The sequence below is a fragment of the Cryptomeria japonica genome, chromosome 4 (assembly GCF_030272615.1).
Source record: "Cryptomeria japonica chromosome 4, Sugi_1.0, whole genome shotgun sequence".
NCBI lineage: Eukaryota > Viridiplantae > Streptophyta > Pinopsida > Cupressales > Cupressaceae > Cryptomeria > Cryptomeria japonica.
Window position 1 is genome coordinate 315,280,813 of NC_081408.1, and position 17,060 is coordinate 315,297,872.

General features: G+C 35.7%; 1 protein-coding gene across 1 annotated transcript; it reads right to left on the bottom strand.

The window, feature by feature from the left end:
* Nucleotides 1-3,380: 3,380 nt before the first annotated feature.
* Nucleotides 3,381-5,297, bottom strand: LOC131043544 (flavonoid 3'-monooxygenase CYP75B137). The gene is made up of 2 exons (XM_057976761.2): nt 4,392-5,297; nt 3,381-4,299 (listed from the first exon to the last, which is right to left on the bottom strand). Exons 1-2 carry the CDS (start codon nt 5,295-5,297, stop codon nt 3,667-3,669), a joined length of 1,539 nt encoding a protein of 512 aa, XP_057832744.2. The 3' UTR covers nt 3,381-3,666.
* Nucleotides 5,298-17,060: the final 11,763 nt, after the last annotated feature.

Here is a 17,060-nt window from a genome sequence, read left to right on the forward strand (position 1 = left end):
TGGGATGCATTGCTAGGGATGGGCATGACAAGATGATAGAAGAAAAAGGACCAACAATTTGGCAGAAATCAAAGCTGCTCTACTTGGTCTGCAGTTGGGTTTAGAGATTGGAGTTCACTTAGAAAGAGACTCTGATAAAAATCAACACTATCAGGAAAAATCATACTCCCAATTGGATGTTAACACATTGGCTCCACCCAATCAAAGAATTAATTAAATTAATATGAATGATTTAAAATAAGCCACATATATAGACAATAAAATGAATGAGCGAATAGCCTAGCCAAGAATGCATCTGATACTGGAGGATAAATTAAATTAGAATTTGATGGCAAAGTTGTGATAGCATGTCATCCGATGGTCGATGGTTGATTGAGGTGGTAAAATCTCTTTTTGACTTGCTGAGAGTTGTTTTTGGTTTTCTCTTCTTTTGGTCGCCATGCTGGCTCATTGAGGTGACGGAATAGCTTTTTGCCTTGCTAAGATGTATTCATGAGACTTGATTTCTATTTTTCTAACTTTGGTTACCAAGTTAGATGTAGTGGTGATGGGACTTTTGCCTTTTCGGGAGTTTGGCAAGTCTCATATGTCATGGAATGCAAATTTTAAAAAATGAATGACATCATTCGTGATGAACGGTGTATTTTAGGGGTGGTATAGAATCTATTATAAGATTTTTATGGATTGCATATGATGGTGTCATGTCTAAAACATCAATCTCTTCATGGAAAAACATGTAAGAAGGCTTCTCTTTAATTAGAGACACATGGTATTGATTTTAAAAGTTGGCATTTTTTTAAAAAAGATGGTGGACAGGTTGGCTCCTCAGGTCATTCCTCTTATGAATTAAATTTGGAGATTTCGGAATCTTAGTCCATATGAAAGTATGATTGTCAGCTCAATAGGTGTTGACAGACTATCTTTCCTTTCTGCTGAATAATCATTTTTTAGTACATTGGATATGATCCCATATGCCCTCAAATGTTTAAAGGAGGACTCAAAGAGAACGAGCATTTATATCTTTCGCGATGTGAAAGATCGTTTGGAGCTGGTTTTCATGTAGGCATAAATCTCATTATGACCTTTCTTTTCTAATTCTTCTCGAGAAAGTTGGCCCTTATTTCTATTCTGTCAATTGGATTTGAAAAGGGTTTAATTTGCACTTCCTTTTTTAGTAGAGCTGAAGTTTTGGGAATTTGTTCAGATTTGTCTAGGTGGTGGATATCTTCTGCAAGACAAAGGGTCACTATTTTGGCAATGAACACTCCTATCCGCCTAACCTTTGCGAAAAGGAAAATGTATTTTCTCAGGGATATTGGTGATAAGAAGCTTAAGCTTATTATCTGTTATGATCATCTGCTCATTCTACTTGCTGTGAAGACAATTTTGGGTGATGAATTCATGACGGCCGACCACAAATATTAGATGAACACAGATATTTCTTCTATAAATTTAGCCATTTCCTTGGATTTGGGATTGAATAGAGATAATGATCTGAATTATGGATTCAAATGACAACACCTGGGTGAGAATCTGCGGTATTGTAAATTTTGTTACATGAACAGGAGAGCTTAGTATTGAAGCAAGCCAAGAAGTATTGTATTCAATTTGAAAATCCAACATATAGTAGTCCAAGAGATTCAAAGGGTCACCACCAACTCCTTGAGAATCGAAAAACCAACAGTCATATCAGGTTTATTTACATAATAAAATTTAAAACTATGTAATTTTTCAAAAACCTATATAAAATTTGTCCTAACTTTAACTAGGCATAACTTTCTGTAAAGGACTCAAAATTACGAGTCGTTTAACTTGTTGGAAAGGTCTCCAAGAGTTGTAGGCGAGCTTTTGAAAGGACATGCCTCTTTCATCACTTTCAAGGGCTAAAAATGCCCTGAAGGACTTAAAAAATGCCATTTACTAATGTCTAGAAAAACTAAAAAAAAATATGAAAAATATTTTTTTCAACTATTTCAAATTTTCTTCTGATCATTACTTTCCCCTTGGAAAGCAATGGGACCCATTGCATCAACACTCTGAATGAGATGAGGAAAACGTTCTTGATGCTTCTTCCTAGTAAACCACTTTCCTTGTTGAGCAATCTGCCCTACTCGAACCACTTTGTACAAGTAAATTTGTTGTTGTTTGAGTGTTTTCACCACGGTGTCCACAATCTGATCGCATTGGAATGGGGTAGCTGCATTTGGATTCAATTCTATAGTTGAGATTGTTTAACTCTTTAAAGGACAGATTCTGGGTGGGATCGATGATGTCTTGTTCAATATAGACCAACACAAACGCTTGGCTTTGACGAGATTTGAATTCTTCCGGAATGGGACAAAGATGGAGACCAATGAAAACTCGGAATGGACCAAATCCTACATTTAGGTGGCCTTGAAGGAACCATTCAGGATGATGGCATCACAGTAGAGGACATGGCTATTGAAGACTAATGGATGAACGAGTGGATCTTTAGGTTTCTTGAAGAATCTTCTTTATCTCTACTTCTTCTTTCAAGGTTTGATGTTTAGGTCGTCCTGATCATATTTTGGGTTCTTGGGATCATTTTTGTTGGGATAGCTATATTTTTAGTTGTCTTTTTAGCTATGATAGGGTTGTTTAGTCCTATTCTAGCTCTGTCTACTCGGGGTTTCTTTTCATTGTCTATGTCCTCTATTACTTTCTATGGACTTTGTCAAATCTCATGCTTTTTATTTTAATATAATGGGTGTTGGCCCTTCCAACTATTTAATTACCCAAAAAAAATATTTGTTTATGTTTATCAACAATACACTAGCATTTTTAGGTGTTATTTCTAAAATCATAATCACTAAACAAAGATATAAAATAACTGAAAATTTTGATTACACATTATAAACACCTATTATAGAAATAACACTTTTAAGAATTAAAGATTGAATTTATCAATTTTACTATTTATTATGTATATATAAGATTAATCATACACATATAATTACAAACCATATGAAAGACAATGCAATAATTATAGGTCAAATATATATAGAAGATACTATACTTAGATCTATTTACTATTTTTATATATAAAACACTTAATAATTATCAACATTACAAATGTTGGTCTTATGTTTTAGGAGTATGAATGATTATGAATGATTTTTCTTAATAATCAGTTAAATAAAAATATTTATATTCTATTTTGAAACAAGATAAGTACTTAATTTCTTAAATATGAATGAATAAATAGATAAATTAATATGTTTCTTACAACAAATCTAAAGAAATAATCCAAGAGTGAAAATAAATATGCATACCACTCATCACAAAAATAATATGTATACAACAAAAAGATAATAATAGAAACTTGTTCTTGATTTTTATTATAAGCTTCAAGATATCACTAGAATTTTCAAACATGAAAATCACCTGTCAATCATTCCATTATTTCTCAGTTTGACACACCTATAAAAAAAAAAACTATCAACATTTTGTTGCACGATAAAATCGTGCAACGGCTAGTTTTATTTATGTGCACTAGCCTATTACTAATATCAGCACGCCGTACAGACGCGAGCTAGAGAAGAGGGGTTGTATAATGAAAGCGTTAAATAAGAAACGTTCATTTTATTAGGGACGGGTGCAATATTGTTTCTCTAAGAAATAGTTCATATGTCAATGATTATGAACTTAAGGGTTATAAAGAGAGGTAGGCAAACGAGGAGTGGCGAAGAGTTCCAGAGGAACTTTCCTGTGAATTGTGAGTTCATATTTCTCACTCATGTCTAAATCTTGGGCTTCTTGACCAGATGGAAGCGACCAATCAAATGCATGAACAAAGCTTGCAACTGCAAAATGAATCATACGAAGCCCCAGTTTATATCCTGGGCACATTCTTCGCCCTGCCCCGAACGGTATTATTCGAAAATCTCGTCCATCGAGATGAACGGGATTGTCCACAAAGCGATCCGGATCAAATTCCAGCGGCTTCTCCCATGCTTTTGGATCTCTGGCTATGGCCCACACATTAACCATTACATGTGCGTTGGGGGGAATGAAGTAATCCATTATTTTGCTTGAACATTTTGGAGATGCGTGAGGAAGCATAAGTGGCGTTGGAGGATGCAGTCGAAGAGTTTCTGTCACAACCGCTTCTAGATATTTCAGCTGAGGAAGATGAGATTCTGTTACTCTCTCATCCATTCCCACGCATGCGTCCACTTCGTCTCTGACTTTGCTCATGATATGAGGATGGCGGATCAGCTCGGACATCGCCCATTCCACCGTGCGGGTAGCAGTGTCCGTTCCTGCTGCAATCATGTCCTGCAATTACCACCATAAGCAGAAAAGTTCTTAACATACGTAAAATCTTTGAGATTAAGAATGCTAGTAAATTAATGGGTTGGTGTGCGTACCAGTAAAATGGCTTTGATGTTAGACTCGGAAAGTTGAGCTCCCTCTTCGACAGAAGAAGATTTTAGTTCGTAGAGAATTTGTAAAAAGTCCTTGGTGTCATTTTCCTTTCTAGACAGAAGCATACGCTTCTGTTCTTCCATTTTCCTCACCAGAAACTCATCAAGGCGCTTCCTCACGCTCTTGGCTTGATCAAGAGAACCACCCAACCCAATCCAATCTAAGAAACTAACATGATCCCCAATCCTAAAACGACCACCCTCGATTAAGAACTCCTCAATTAATTCTCTGAAATGTTGGGCTTCCGCGTTATTGTCGTCAAATAGTCTCATCCTCAGCGTCATCTGTCCAATAACGTTAGAAATAAAGAAATTAACAAAATCGCCCACATTTACAGCACTGGTTTTCTGTTTAAAGATGGAGGCGAGCAACACCGCCATCTCTTCTTGTCGGAACTGTTGCCATTTTTGCAGACATTTGGGGGTCAAGAGGTGGAAAATACAGAGTTTACGCAGCATAGGCCACTGGGAAGACATGATGATATCGCTTCTATCGTACAGGAGAATATTTGCAACCGCTCCCATGCTTTCCGGTCTGTTAGAGAAATGGGAATCAAAAGTCTTGAGAATAGCAACTGCAGCCTCCTGAGAGGAAGCTATGATGGCTGGGGTGGTGCCCAATTTGAGATACATGAGGCCACCGTAGCGCTTGGAAAGAGCGTGAAGAGAGTGGTGGGGATTCGAACCGAGGTCCAGCAAACTACCCAAAATAGGTAGCCCTCGCGGCCCTGGTGGGAGCTTTGCCTTTTCTCCATTGAGTAAATAAAGACAGGCTACCACCGCTATGAAAGCTAGCGTTACTGAAACTGAGAAGAGGGAGGGAAATGAAACAAACTTGGAAACATCCATACTGAGATCTGGGTATTAATTTGGTTATTCATTTGGATACATATAGGAAAAATGGTCAGTCGTAGACCTGAAGCTCAACTTGAATAAGAACGCGTGTCCTGCGACTAACCACTGTCAACAAATACTGCTCTTCTTTTAAACACTTTGAACAAGTATTCATTGCGTTATTTTTGTTACTTTGTCTTCCGCAAACATCTGATATTAAAGCGCAGCACAGCGTACGGATCAAATTTCTGAGATGCTTACGTCCATGTTAAATAGTCAATGGTAATCCGTTAACGTATTAAAATTTGCTATTGATTTTTCGACTATATGACGATCACAAACAGACTAAACTTCACTTAAAGTCAATATTGGTTGCTTTCACTTGTGTTTATATTTATTATTAGATATTTTTGCAGTTTTTTCTCCTTATCCTTATTTCTTTTCGTTCGCAAATCTATATAAATTTTTTTTATTTGATTTGGAGTGAAAATATTTTTTTAAGAAAGACATTTTCTTGTAGTTTGGAAAGATCTTTTTAGTTTGAAAGAAAAAAAATCTAGAAGTTTGAAGAGGTCTTTTTAATGTAACAATAAATGTATTTGTGTATATTCTATCAATTCTTATCTCACTAAGAGGAAAAATAGTGCTTGATAGAAAAATGTATCTGTCTACAATCTATCAACCATTATCTCATTGAGAGGACCACTTCCTATTGTCGCATAACCTTATCTATATAGGAATCATGGTATATTTTACTATATATGTTACCTGATTTCTTCATTTAAGTTGATTTTGAATAGAATGAATTTCTAGAAATTTGTAGAGATCTTTTAAAGATTCGAGAAATTAGTACTCCACAAATAAATATATGTGCATATAACCAATTAGATATAATGTCATTAGGAGGACCATTTCAATTGTTCCATCACCCTATTAATATAAGGATAATATCATATATTAGACTATATGTATTATAATGGACGATCCCCTCAAAGTAATCTAATATCATTTTTATCATAAGTATTTTGAAGCAGATTTTAGACTTTGTTGACACATAAATGTTATGAAATGTTATCCTTTCCTTGTTAGGGTGATCCCCATTATAGTATGTTTCTATTGTGGGAGAGTGCAAAACATGAGCCCAAGGTAAAAAAACAAATTACATAACACTTTTGAATGAACATATACCTTTCACTGAATGATGATGCCATCATAATATTTTTTATTAGAGTAAAAGAGGTTTTGGAGGGGACCCAAAACCCTAAACAAGAAGAGATGGCTAGAACCAAGAAAGATCAAATAAAAGCCAACAACTGGCCAACAATTGAACAAAAGGAATGGTATGTAGACCTGAAAACCTACTAAAGATTTTTCAACATCTTTGAGACTTTGACATTCTTGCTAATAACATTTTCATCGATGTTCGGAATATCATGAAAAACCTAGGCATGTTCATTAATATCTTTGTCACGATGGTGTGTTCTGGTAAAGGGACCAAGAATAGGTCCAAAATTCGCTCCACGTTGAACCACAACAACAACATTCTTCCCATCATCCTTCACAGTAGCAGAGGGGGAGTCCGAAATACCCTTAGAAAATTCTTTGAGGATCTTTTCCTTCTCATTTAATTGTCTAAGGCCTTCAGAGCTATTTTGCATAGCAATTCTACTCACAGCTACAACAACCCTAAGCTTATCATGAATTCTGTAAATGGTGGTTTTGATAGACTTGATCTTTTCCTCATGTGATCTAGATTCATAGTCTTCACATCCTTGGCCACATTCTAAATAAGGGTAAGAATTTTATCTACATTATCCACAACCAAGGGCTTGTTCACACTTAACTATACCTATTCCATTTTGTCATATAGGGAATTAACCCTATCCTTGATCAAATTGTTTTTTGACACCTTCCATTTAAATAGATTAACTTATCCATATGTCACATCCTTGACCACTATTAGCATATCCCTTAGACCTGTAGCAGAGGACCCCTAATCCAATCCAATAGGGGTACCATTCTCAATTTTAATAGGGATCTAAATGTTAAAATCCATCCCCTAAAAGTCCCCCCTAGACTTAAGAGTAATGATCTTGTGCCTTGCCATCTCATTAATTCTCCTTTTGACATTTATATTTTCTGACGGTATTTTACAATTAACAAAATTGGATGCCTTTTTATTCCCAATGGTTGAATCAGACAAATTTAGTTGTTTTCTCTTCTCTTTCACCTTTTTGAATTTAGAAGATTTATACAATTTCCCCACTAGAGTTTTACACTTCAAAATAGAGCTAGGGGAGAGGGAGTTAAAAACATACTCCTCTGAAGGCACATAAAGAGTCTTCATTCTCAGTTTCATACCCATGAGGCCACCTAGGAGGAGGATTTTCCTTCTTAGGATTTTTATGGCTACCAATGTGAAAGCAAGCATCATCTTTAGAAGGGGCATCCTCAGAATTAGTGGAAAAATAAAAAAATGTTGCCAAACATTTTTAACAAATTCAATTTTGAGATTAGAGCCCGAGGGTTTAGCTTGAATGGCCAAGGCTTTGACATGCTTCATGTGAAGGAGAATTTGATAGCTCCGATACTTAATATAAGTACAGATCCAATAACCAATAAGATGAGAGGGGGGGGTGAATCATACAAACTTAATCATCCATAAAAACATCAGATTTAACCTCGGTAACATATATTTCAGTAATATAACCAAAACTATTAAACATGCAAAATCAAAAGCATATAAACATCATAAACATCATAACACCAGATTTAACATGGAAACCCAAATAGGGAAAAACCACTATGGGATTTCGGACCCACTAAGAAATATACTCTTCTAGAGTATGCTCGGTTAAAAGCAAATCCTATTAAAGATTACAAACACATTGGTAGATGTGACCCTATTAAGGGATTTCCCTCAGATCTATTAGGATCTTCACCTTGTTAGAAGTGACCTTGTTAAAGGATTTCAAACACTCAATCAGAATGTCACCTTGCTAGAGGGTTTTACAAATAAGGCTGTTAAGTCCACTCGGTTAAGAGATTTTTTGTCACTTTCACAAAATAATAGTAATAAAATCTATCTGCAACTTCACATCTAAAATGCTAAAGCAGATTCCTATTTGTTCAATACAATCTAGACATAGAAATAATCTTGTCTATCTATTGGGCTTCTATACTCTGTTATTCTAACAGGTCTTCAAGCTTCTATGCTCGGTAATCGCTATGTAGCATCCCTGTGCATACACTTGCTCGCATACATTGTTTATCAACAGTTTCCTATTTATAAACAATTAGGTAACCTCTTAATCTCCTTGATCACATTTCCCATGATCAATCATAGCCATCAGATCTTCGATCTTGTTCAGGTTCAATGCATCTTTCCATCTAAAAATATTTTACCCTGCCATGGAACTTGCATACATTTCTTGGAACTTGTGCCAAGGTATTGTGGTTCAATCTGAGCTGTAGATCTTCATGTCAACTTTCCATTGCCTTAGATTCGTTAACAAACTTCATTCATGGCTCACCAATCATTGATTAGTTCCAGCTCATCTGCTTCCTTGATTAAATAACGCATGTAACCATTTAATGCATTATGTTATAGCTTGGTTACAACTCGGTGAATACTAAACTTCACTCCGTAGACATTCCGCCTTCATTAACCAATAGCAATAACCTTAGGGTTTACCGACTAGGTTCCTTAGGGTTTACCAACTAGGTTCCTTAGGGTTTACCGACTAGGTTCTTTGCTTGATAACATAGTATAGTATTAACCTTTAATTTTACAACATATGTATGATGTTAAAACAATCTAAAACATCATGATCTCATCATTGTCTGACTCAGTACTAGTTGCCCATTGAATACCTTATTCATCCCCTTATTCATCATATTCTTTCCTGTGTCTTTTACCGACATCTTTATAATATTCATATCATAATTCTCAAGATATGGCAACATCATACTGGATTAGAAAATCAATTTCTTGACATCAATGAAAAAATTATAATATCTTTAATCAGTTATATCAATAATCATCAACAACCTTCTCAATATCCTTATGAAATACCAAAAATCTTTCATTGTCTGCTATAATGCAATATTGCCAACAGAATTAGGCTTGCATGAAGGATTGGGGAATTAGTATTGTTTCTGTGAGAAATAATTTGATGGCTAAAAGATAAAAGAAGATAAAAAGATAAGGAAATTCATCTATCATGCCTAAAATGGTTCAAAATCATGAAATGGTAGATAAACAAGCTACTAAAATGGTCGTCAAGGGTTAGATGCCTCACAATCACCTTTCTAATATTAGCCTAAAGGAGTTTGACAGACACCCATTCATAACCCACATCACTGGTTCTCTTAACCCTATTCCATTCAACACCCTTAAAGAAGATGTTGACCGCCTCGTTGGAAGGTTTTTGGTCTTTGTAGAATTTCTCGCCCTCCACTAACATTCTTGTAATTTATATAATGTGGTCCTTTATGAGAGTGATTTTTACCTTGTAAGATTGAAGAATTCAATTCTCCCAATCATCCAGAAAGGCATTGGTCAGCAGGGGATCATGGTCATGAAGTTTCTTCATGTAGGGGTAATACCGCTTGCTCAAAGTTGTTCCCACATAGACTATTTGTTCTACCATTTTTCGTAGGAGGTAGGCCTCACTTTATTTCTATCTCAACCAATATTTTTATTGTAGTTAATGGAGAGCCCACAACCAAACAAAAAATGTTTTGAAAACACCTCAATGCAAGAAAATTTGAAATTAAAAAACCTACCTTTTCCTTCAATAATGGGAAGCGGACACCTCATCCATCTCATCCACATGAGACAGAAGCAATGAATAATCATTACCAAGAAAGCTATTTTCTTAACACAATCTAATATCAGTGGTGATTAGATGTTTAATTTCATGGGGATGCCATCAACAACCTTATTAGCCTCACAAAAGACATGGCATATTTTAAAACCTTCCAAAGAGTTGGGTGGGGGTTCCCCTTAGAATTCTCCCACCCACCCTACATGGGGGGCTATATTACCTCTCTCAAACCTTATCCATAGTAGCAAGAGGCCTATCTATATTTATAGTAGCGGAGATCGAGCACTCCTATCCATATAGGGGGAGATGGGCATTTATGCCTCAATTGCCCTAATTGGAACTATATAGGGCATGGGGGGAGAGGATTTCAGACTCTCTGTGCAAGATATATGCGATGAGAGTTGCAAGCATGGTAACAAGAGGTTCACATCTATTGCATAGTGTCATGGCCTACATAATTTATTCCATGATGGGTCTATTAGAGTGACCCACTTTGATCAAATAGTCAATATTTTTACCAGATGAAATGACTATTTGGTGCTTGATAGGGTGGTATTTTCCCTGGGATTCTATTCATCTCTTTAGGATCTTTATTCAAGATCACTACAGTTCCCTTTCCGGCAGCTGTAGGAAGGTCGCCTATGGGTGGTTGACAATTTGTGACCAATTGACAAAACCAACTACCTTCTCCAAGAGGACATTTATGTATGGGCTCGACAACCGATACTCAATCTAAAGTCCAATCTCCCAATGAAGGGTAGTCCATTAGGTGCTTGATCGATGGATAGGCCAAGGCCCCCCTTTCTACCTACGGGGGTAGATAGGGGCCCTCGAGTTCCTTGATTTCTTGAACCCCCATGCCACTTTCCATACAAACAGTCTTTTGAGAATTCCCCTTGCATGGCTTGATTAGACCTGATGGTACTTTCTTCATCCTTTCTATAGCTAGATGTGGGGCCCTTTGGACTCAAACCCTATCCATAGCCCCTATCCTTCCTATTCAAACTATCCACTTATCCAAACTCTCTATAGTTGGAAGGTGGGACTCGACCAATGGGAGAGGACCCCAAGCATAACAATACAATCAAGTATCCAATTAGGGTCCTAAACACCCCTTAAACAATTAATAATGTTTAAAGAATCACTTTCTAATCGTACCTTCCTATAGCCATTATAGACTACTATTTTGATACCAATGTAAGCTGCCTTTTCCTTAGCATAGTGGTCTTCCTGGATTTCTAAACAGAGGGCGATTGCTAAGACAAACCTACAATTATAATCAAAAGCCACTCTCCCACAACCATAAAGCCTAGGATTACCTTTGGCTGCCTCATCAATATTAATTTTAATACATCCAGAAGGAGGAGCTTTACAAACAACTCCATCTCTCACTTGCTTGGTTCTCTGAATACTGATAGAGATATCCAATGGAGCTACCAATTATGACCAACAAGGAAATCATACAAGGAGAGGATGAGATTGGGGCACTTAAACACTTCCTTGGGGCAAGTTGTCATAAAATTCTTGCTGCAAAACTTTTGTAGGCCGATTTGTCCATAGGGTATGTAATATCCTGAAAGATTTAGTTTTTCATTTCCATTCATACCCCCAAAGAAATATGGGGCATGATGAGCGACCATAACAAGAAAAGAGAAGGATTACAGGTTAAAGGAATGCATTGAATCAAGCATTTAGAAAATAAAGTAGGAAAAACCAGATCCATAGACCAAAGGTGGAAGAAATGAGCCCATATAACACTAGCATAATTGTAGCCAAAGAGAAGATGATAGAAATCCCCTGCTGCTTCCAAACATAAAAAAATTCTGTTTGGCACAACAAAACCTTTTTTGCAAAGAATATCAATTGTTAGGATCTTATTTTGGGCTAGAAGCCTGAAAAAGATGTCAAGTTTAGGGATCAAATTAGAGCTCCAAAACAAATCACAAAAAGATTGTGGGGAGAACAACATTGCCTAAGGAAGGCACATTCAAAATAATGTTAGGATCTTGAAATAATGGAATGTATGATGCCACCACATTATTGTTTAAATATTTTATTTTATATTGGAATATAGGTTTGACCATCAAATAAAGACAACATTAAATTGAGTTTTGTAGGATAACATGTCTTAGAGTTTTTTTTGAACAATATCCTTTTAAATATAATATATTTTAGTATAATAGTTTTGTGTATTTTTAATGAACACAACTTGTTACAAACATATCAATATTGTTTGAATCACATCAAACAATAAAAACAAAAATTAAATGTCATGCCTAAACAAATGCTCATGGAAATCTTGTTGGATAAGAAAAGGCTTCATATTTTAATATGTGAATAAAATAACAATGAGTATTACTCTAGAGTATAGTCCATATGTATATGAAATTGAGTTTTGTAGGATAATAAGTCTTAGAGAGGTTACAAATACAACAAATTTTTCATTTTTAAAAAAAAATTAGGGTAAAGGTTACGAACATGAGCAAATGGAAGCAGTCGCACCCTGTGTAAGCATGTCATAAGTAAAAAGGAAGAGAAGACTTCTCTAGAGGAGAAGGAGATTATTTTTGTGGTAGAGGTTCTTTAGGGGGAGGTAGAGGTAGGGAATTCCATGGTACATATTTTTAATGTGAAGAAGGGGGACATGATGCATTTGAATATTTATAATTCTAACAATATAGTGGAAAAGGAAAAGGAGCAAGAGTTCATGCAGGACAAGTTAAAAATAAAAATGAGGCTTCAACAAGGCATGGAGAGGATCCTAAAATTTAGCATTTATATATTCTTGACTATTGCTAAAAATACAATGCAATTATATGTATCATAATACTCTCACAAGAAAAATTGCATGGCTTGAGGAAGAGAAGGCATGGAGGCAAAATATAATTGGTTTTTGGCATATGGATAGAGGCACAATAGTGAGGTGTTTTGTATCCAAATTTGGATAGGAATGTTAATTTAAAAAAAAATAGAAATCCTTGAGGTGGCATGAAGAATATAGAGAGTGGGGAGGTGTGAATTCGTGGAAGAGGAAGTGTAGGAAAAGATGGTAGAAGGTGCACAAGGAAGAAACAAAGGAGAGGGGTACCAAGAATACAAAAGAAAGGTCAAAGTGTAGTGAAAGGGGAGGATAGACAATAGAGATTGTGAGAGCACATGCACTAGAGGATTGAAAAATGAAAAAAGAGAGAGTGTGGAGTGTGATTAAGGATGAAGCACATAGAAAGATTAGGAATTTGGTGGAAGATAAAATAATTAATGAATAGAAATTTAAATAAGAGTGTTAGTGTAAGATTGAAGTGGGGAAGATAAGAAAGAGAAATGCAAATCCAAAATGAGGAAATAGATTCTAGTAGAGAGGAGACATGGAGTAGTATGGAATGAGGACTAGCAGATTTAGAAATATGTCAAACAAATTTAGAGATATTTTTTATTTTTTAATATGAACAATCAATCTTAGAAATACATTTGTGAATTGTATGCGTAATAGTTTGTAATAAGAATGTGTAACTAAAATAGAGAATGTTTAACCATCTATGCCAAGGCTCACACAATTTACACTGGGTTATAGATGGCGGTTAGACAATTGTTTAACCATTTTTGGTTGGAAAGTGACTCGATGAACATAATCACCTGCATTAAATGACACTAGGAGCCAACCTGGACAATGAGGCATCTGATCGAGGATTGTTATATCATGATTGCCAACCTGGAGGACTTTAAATCTTCGCACACATATCAGGAAGGGAATGCCCCCATCAACTATATGGAAAATGTTAGGGTGGATTACGTGGAGGCTAAATGGTGGACGAAAATGGGATTTTTCCAGAGTAACTTGTGTGAGCTGTCTAGAAGGGACGTCGAATTAATCGACCACTCATTACCAGTTCATAATGACTAAAAGCCATTGGGATAAAAAATTTTGGTGGAAGCTTTTCTTGACTACCAATTCCTGCTATTCTAGAGGCTTCGCTTGTTTCTGGGTTGATATGTTGCTACGTGGTCTGGGTGCGCTTTTTGGTTTTATCAGAATTGTGTATTTCACGGGGGCTGACAAGAACAAGATGGAACCCACTTCTTTTGAAAAATGGAAAAGGAACTCTATGGTTTGGAATGAGATTTTGGACAGAGGACTGGTGCCGTGTATTGAAAGGTTGAAGTTTTTTCCTTCGAATGCCACTAAAGAATTTGTGAATGGATGGGATAATGGTATCTTTAAGGTCTATGATGCAAAATATAGGACTGATGAAGACTTTATTGCTGAAATTACTGGCCTACAGATGAAGGGAAGGAAGTTCTATAGAGAGAGGAAATCTGCAGTTGAAGGTATATCCACCTTCTTTGAGAAGATGAAGGAGCGGAATAGGGTTCAAAAGATGGCTGATGGTGGCTACAACCAGAAGAATCTTCAGATGCCCTAGGCTAATGTGGTGGAAGTGATCATGTGATACATTACTCTTGATGGTCGGTATGCAAGCATTTTTTCCTATCGCTTTATCATTTTGAATCACTTCAGACATTATAGGAGAATCTCCATCCCATTTTATCTATTGTCTTCCTTAAAGTGTAATCTGGAAAAACATGCCAAGAATATGGACAACCTGGTCCTCCATGAGGGCCTTATTCATCTCATTGTGAATTATGCTAAGGCCCATGAAGTTAATTTGTCCCCTGTTTTGAATACCCATTTTTCTTCTTCCAAACTGGAGGTACAAGTAGTTTATGATACAAATTTGAAAGGAGAAGATAGTGGGCTTGTTAGGGATTGGCATGATCAAGACTTGTCTAGTGATCCTAAGTATTGTCTGTCTACAGGCGAGGGTCCCATTCTTACCCCTGGGATTGGTAGTAGCAGACATAATAAGCACCCTAGTTGGGCTGCTAGTAAATACAAAATATTAGGGACTAAGCATGTTGACTTTGTCTCTCCCAGACCTAAGAAGCCCATATCTGGAAAGGAGGGGGACAACATTGATAATGAAAAGGAGATTAAAATTGAAATCCCCATTAATGTTGATCTTCAAAAATAGGGGAGGGATGTCATTGACCCTGTCCTAGATGATTGTATTTCCCTTGTGGCCAGTAGTCAAATGGAATGCCTCTGGAAAATGCGTATGGCGATCAAAGTCCTTAAAGAGGGTATTAATGGTATTGTTGACACTTTTATGGACAATCCAAGACCAAATAAATCAGAAAAAGTCCTCTAACTGATGCAGAAAGTGAGTGAGGACATGAACAAGATAAAATCAAATCATGAAAGTAGGATATGGAATTTGGAGGTGAGTGTTGCAGAAATCAAAGGCAGTTTAGAAAATCTGGTTAAGATTAGCAAGGCCGCCATGATTAATAGCTCGGAAGGTTTGTTGACAGTCAACAACAAGAATGTGGATTATAGGGTTAATCCTATTGCCAGTGTGACACCTTCAAAGTCAAAGAAGAAGAAGATAGTGAAGGGTGCAGGTGGTCAGATGCCTCGATCCCAAACTACAACTGCTCTATGTACCCGTACCAGGAGCAAGAACCAAGAGAAAGACAACTCTAGATTTATCATGAATGAGTTGGAGGATATCAATAGGAAAGTGATTAAGAAGAATGCAGATTTGGTGTATTCTTATTAGTAGGTCTCTTTTTATTTTGGTCTTAATCGTTGGTCTTTTATAGACTATTTTGTGGGCATGGCCCAATTTAATTTTTCTTTTGTTGTTGGTTTCAGACTATAATGCTTCTTTCGAGGATTTTGGTAAAACTTCTCGGTTTCAGGTCCCTATAAAACCCGTTTATGTTAATCAAAAACTAAAAGAGAGAATGTATGATTTCTTCTAAGATTGGTAATTGTTTTTAAACCGCAATTAAGGTTTTGTCTAGAAGTTGTCAAGATGCAAATTAAGACAAGTTGATAAGATTGTTTGAATTTGATTTATGTTAGTAGAGGAATTGTATGCAAATGGAATTTATATCACCAAACAAATTAAATCAAAATACTTAATGAAAATAAATTGTATTATGTAGCATTGATCTTTTCCTTTGACCATGGTGGGTTTTGTGTTTACTTTAATTTAGTCTAACTGATAGACAGATTGTCCATCATTGTATAAAAATGAATAATTCCTTCAACGAAATGAATTTGGAAGTAGTTTCTTCCACTATCCTTTAATATATTGTCTTGAATTTATTGAAATATACAACTATAAATATTCTATTTTCAATAGTTTTATCATCAAAACTATATGAATACTATATAAGTTATATTACTACACATGACATTTTTTTGTTATGAAAACATTTGGAGCTTAAATTTATAAGAAAATAATTTATGCAACATGGTCAAATGGTGTCCAATGAGGCCATTCATTTTATTTATTACATAATTCTTATTATGATTTTTTTTCAAATAGTGATTTAACGATAGTTTTAGTCCATTATAATAGAAAAATATGTTCTATTTGAATTGTGAAAAATTTAATTACAAAATTAGAAGCCATTACAATCATATTTAATTACACAATAATTTTAACCAGCAATTGTTATACACTTTTATCTTAAGTATTGATGAAAATATGATTAGATAAAAAAAATTCACATTACAAGTATACAATTATTAAACATGCTAGTCCAAAAGGAATCTTTCAAACTAGCAACCCCCCTGAAGGATGTAGAGTGTGGAAATTTATTCTAAGTTGTAGGGACTTGATCTCATAAAAACTGTCTTGGAATGTTAGAGAAGGAAGTAAAGTGAAATTCTGGTCAGACTCTTGGGGTGGATACCCTACCCTTATTTCAATATTGGGCCCCTCTCTCCTTAAAAGCATTTCAGAAAATAGTTGGCGAGTTTATCTTAAAAACTATATTATTAAGGATGAGAAGAATCTATCTCTTGGTTGGAAGTGGAAAGATTTTGATGATTTGCAAGCTAATAAGGAGGAAACCTTAGCTCTAAAGAATATTCTCA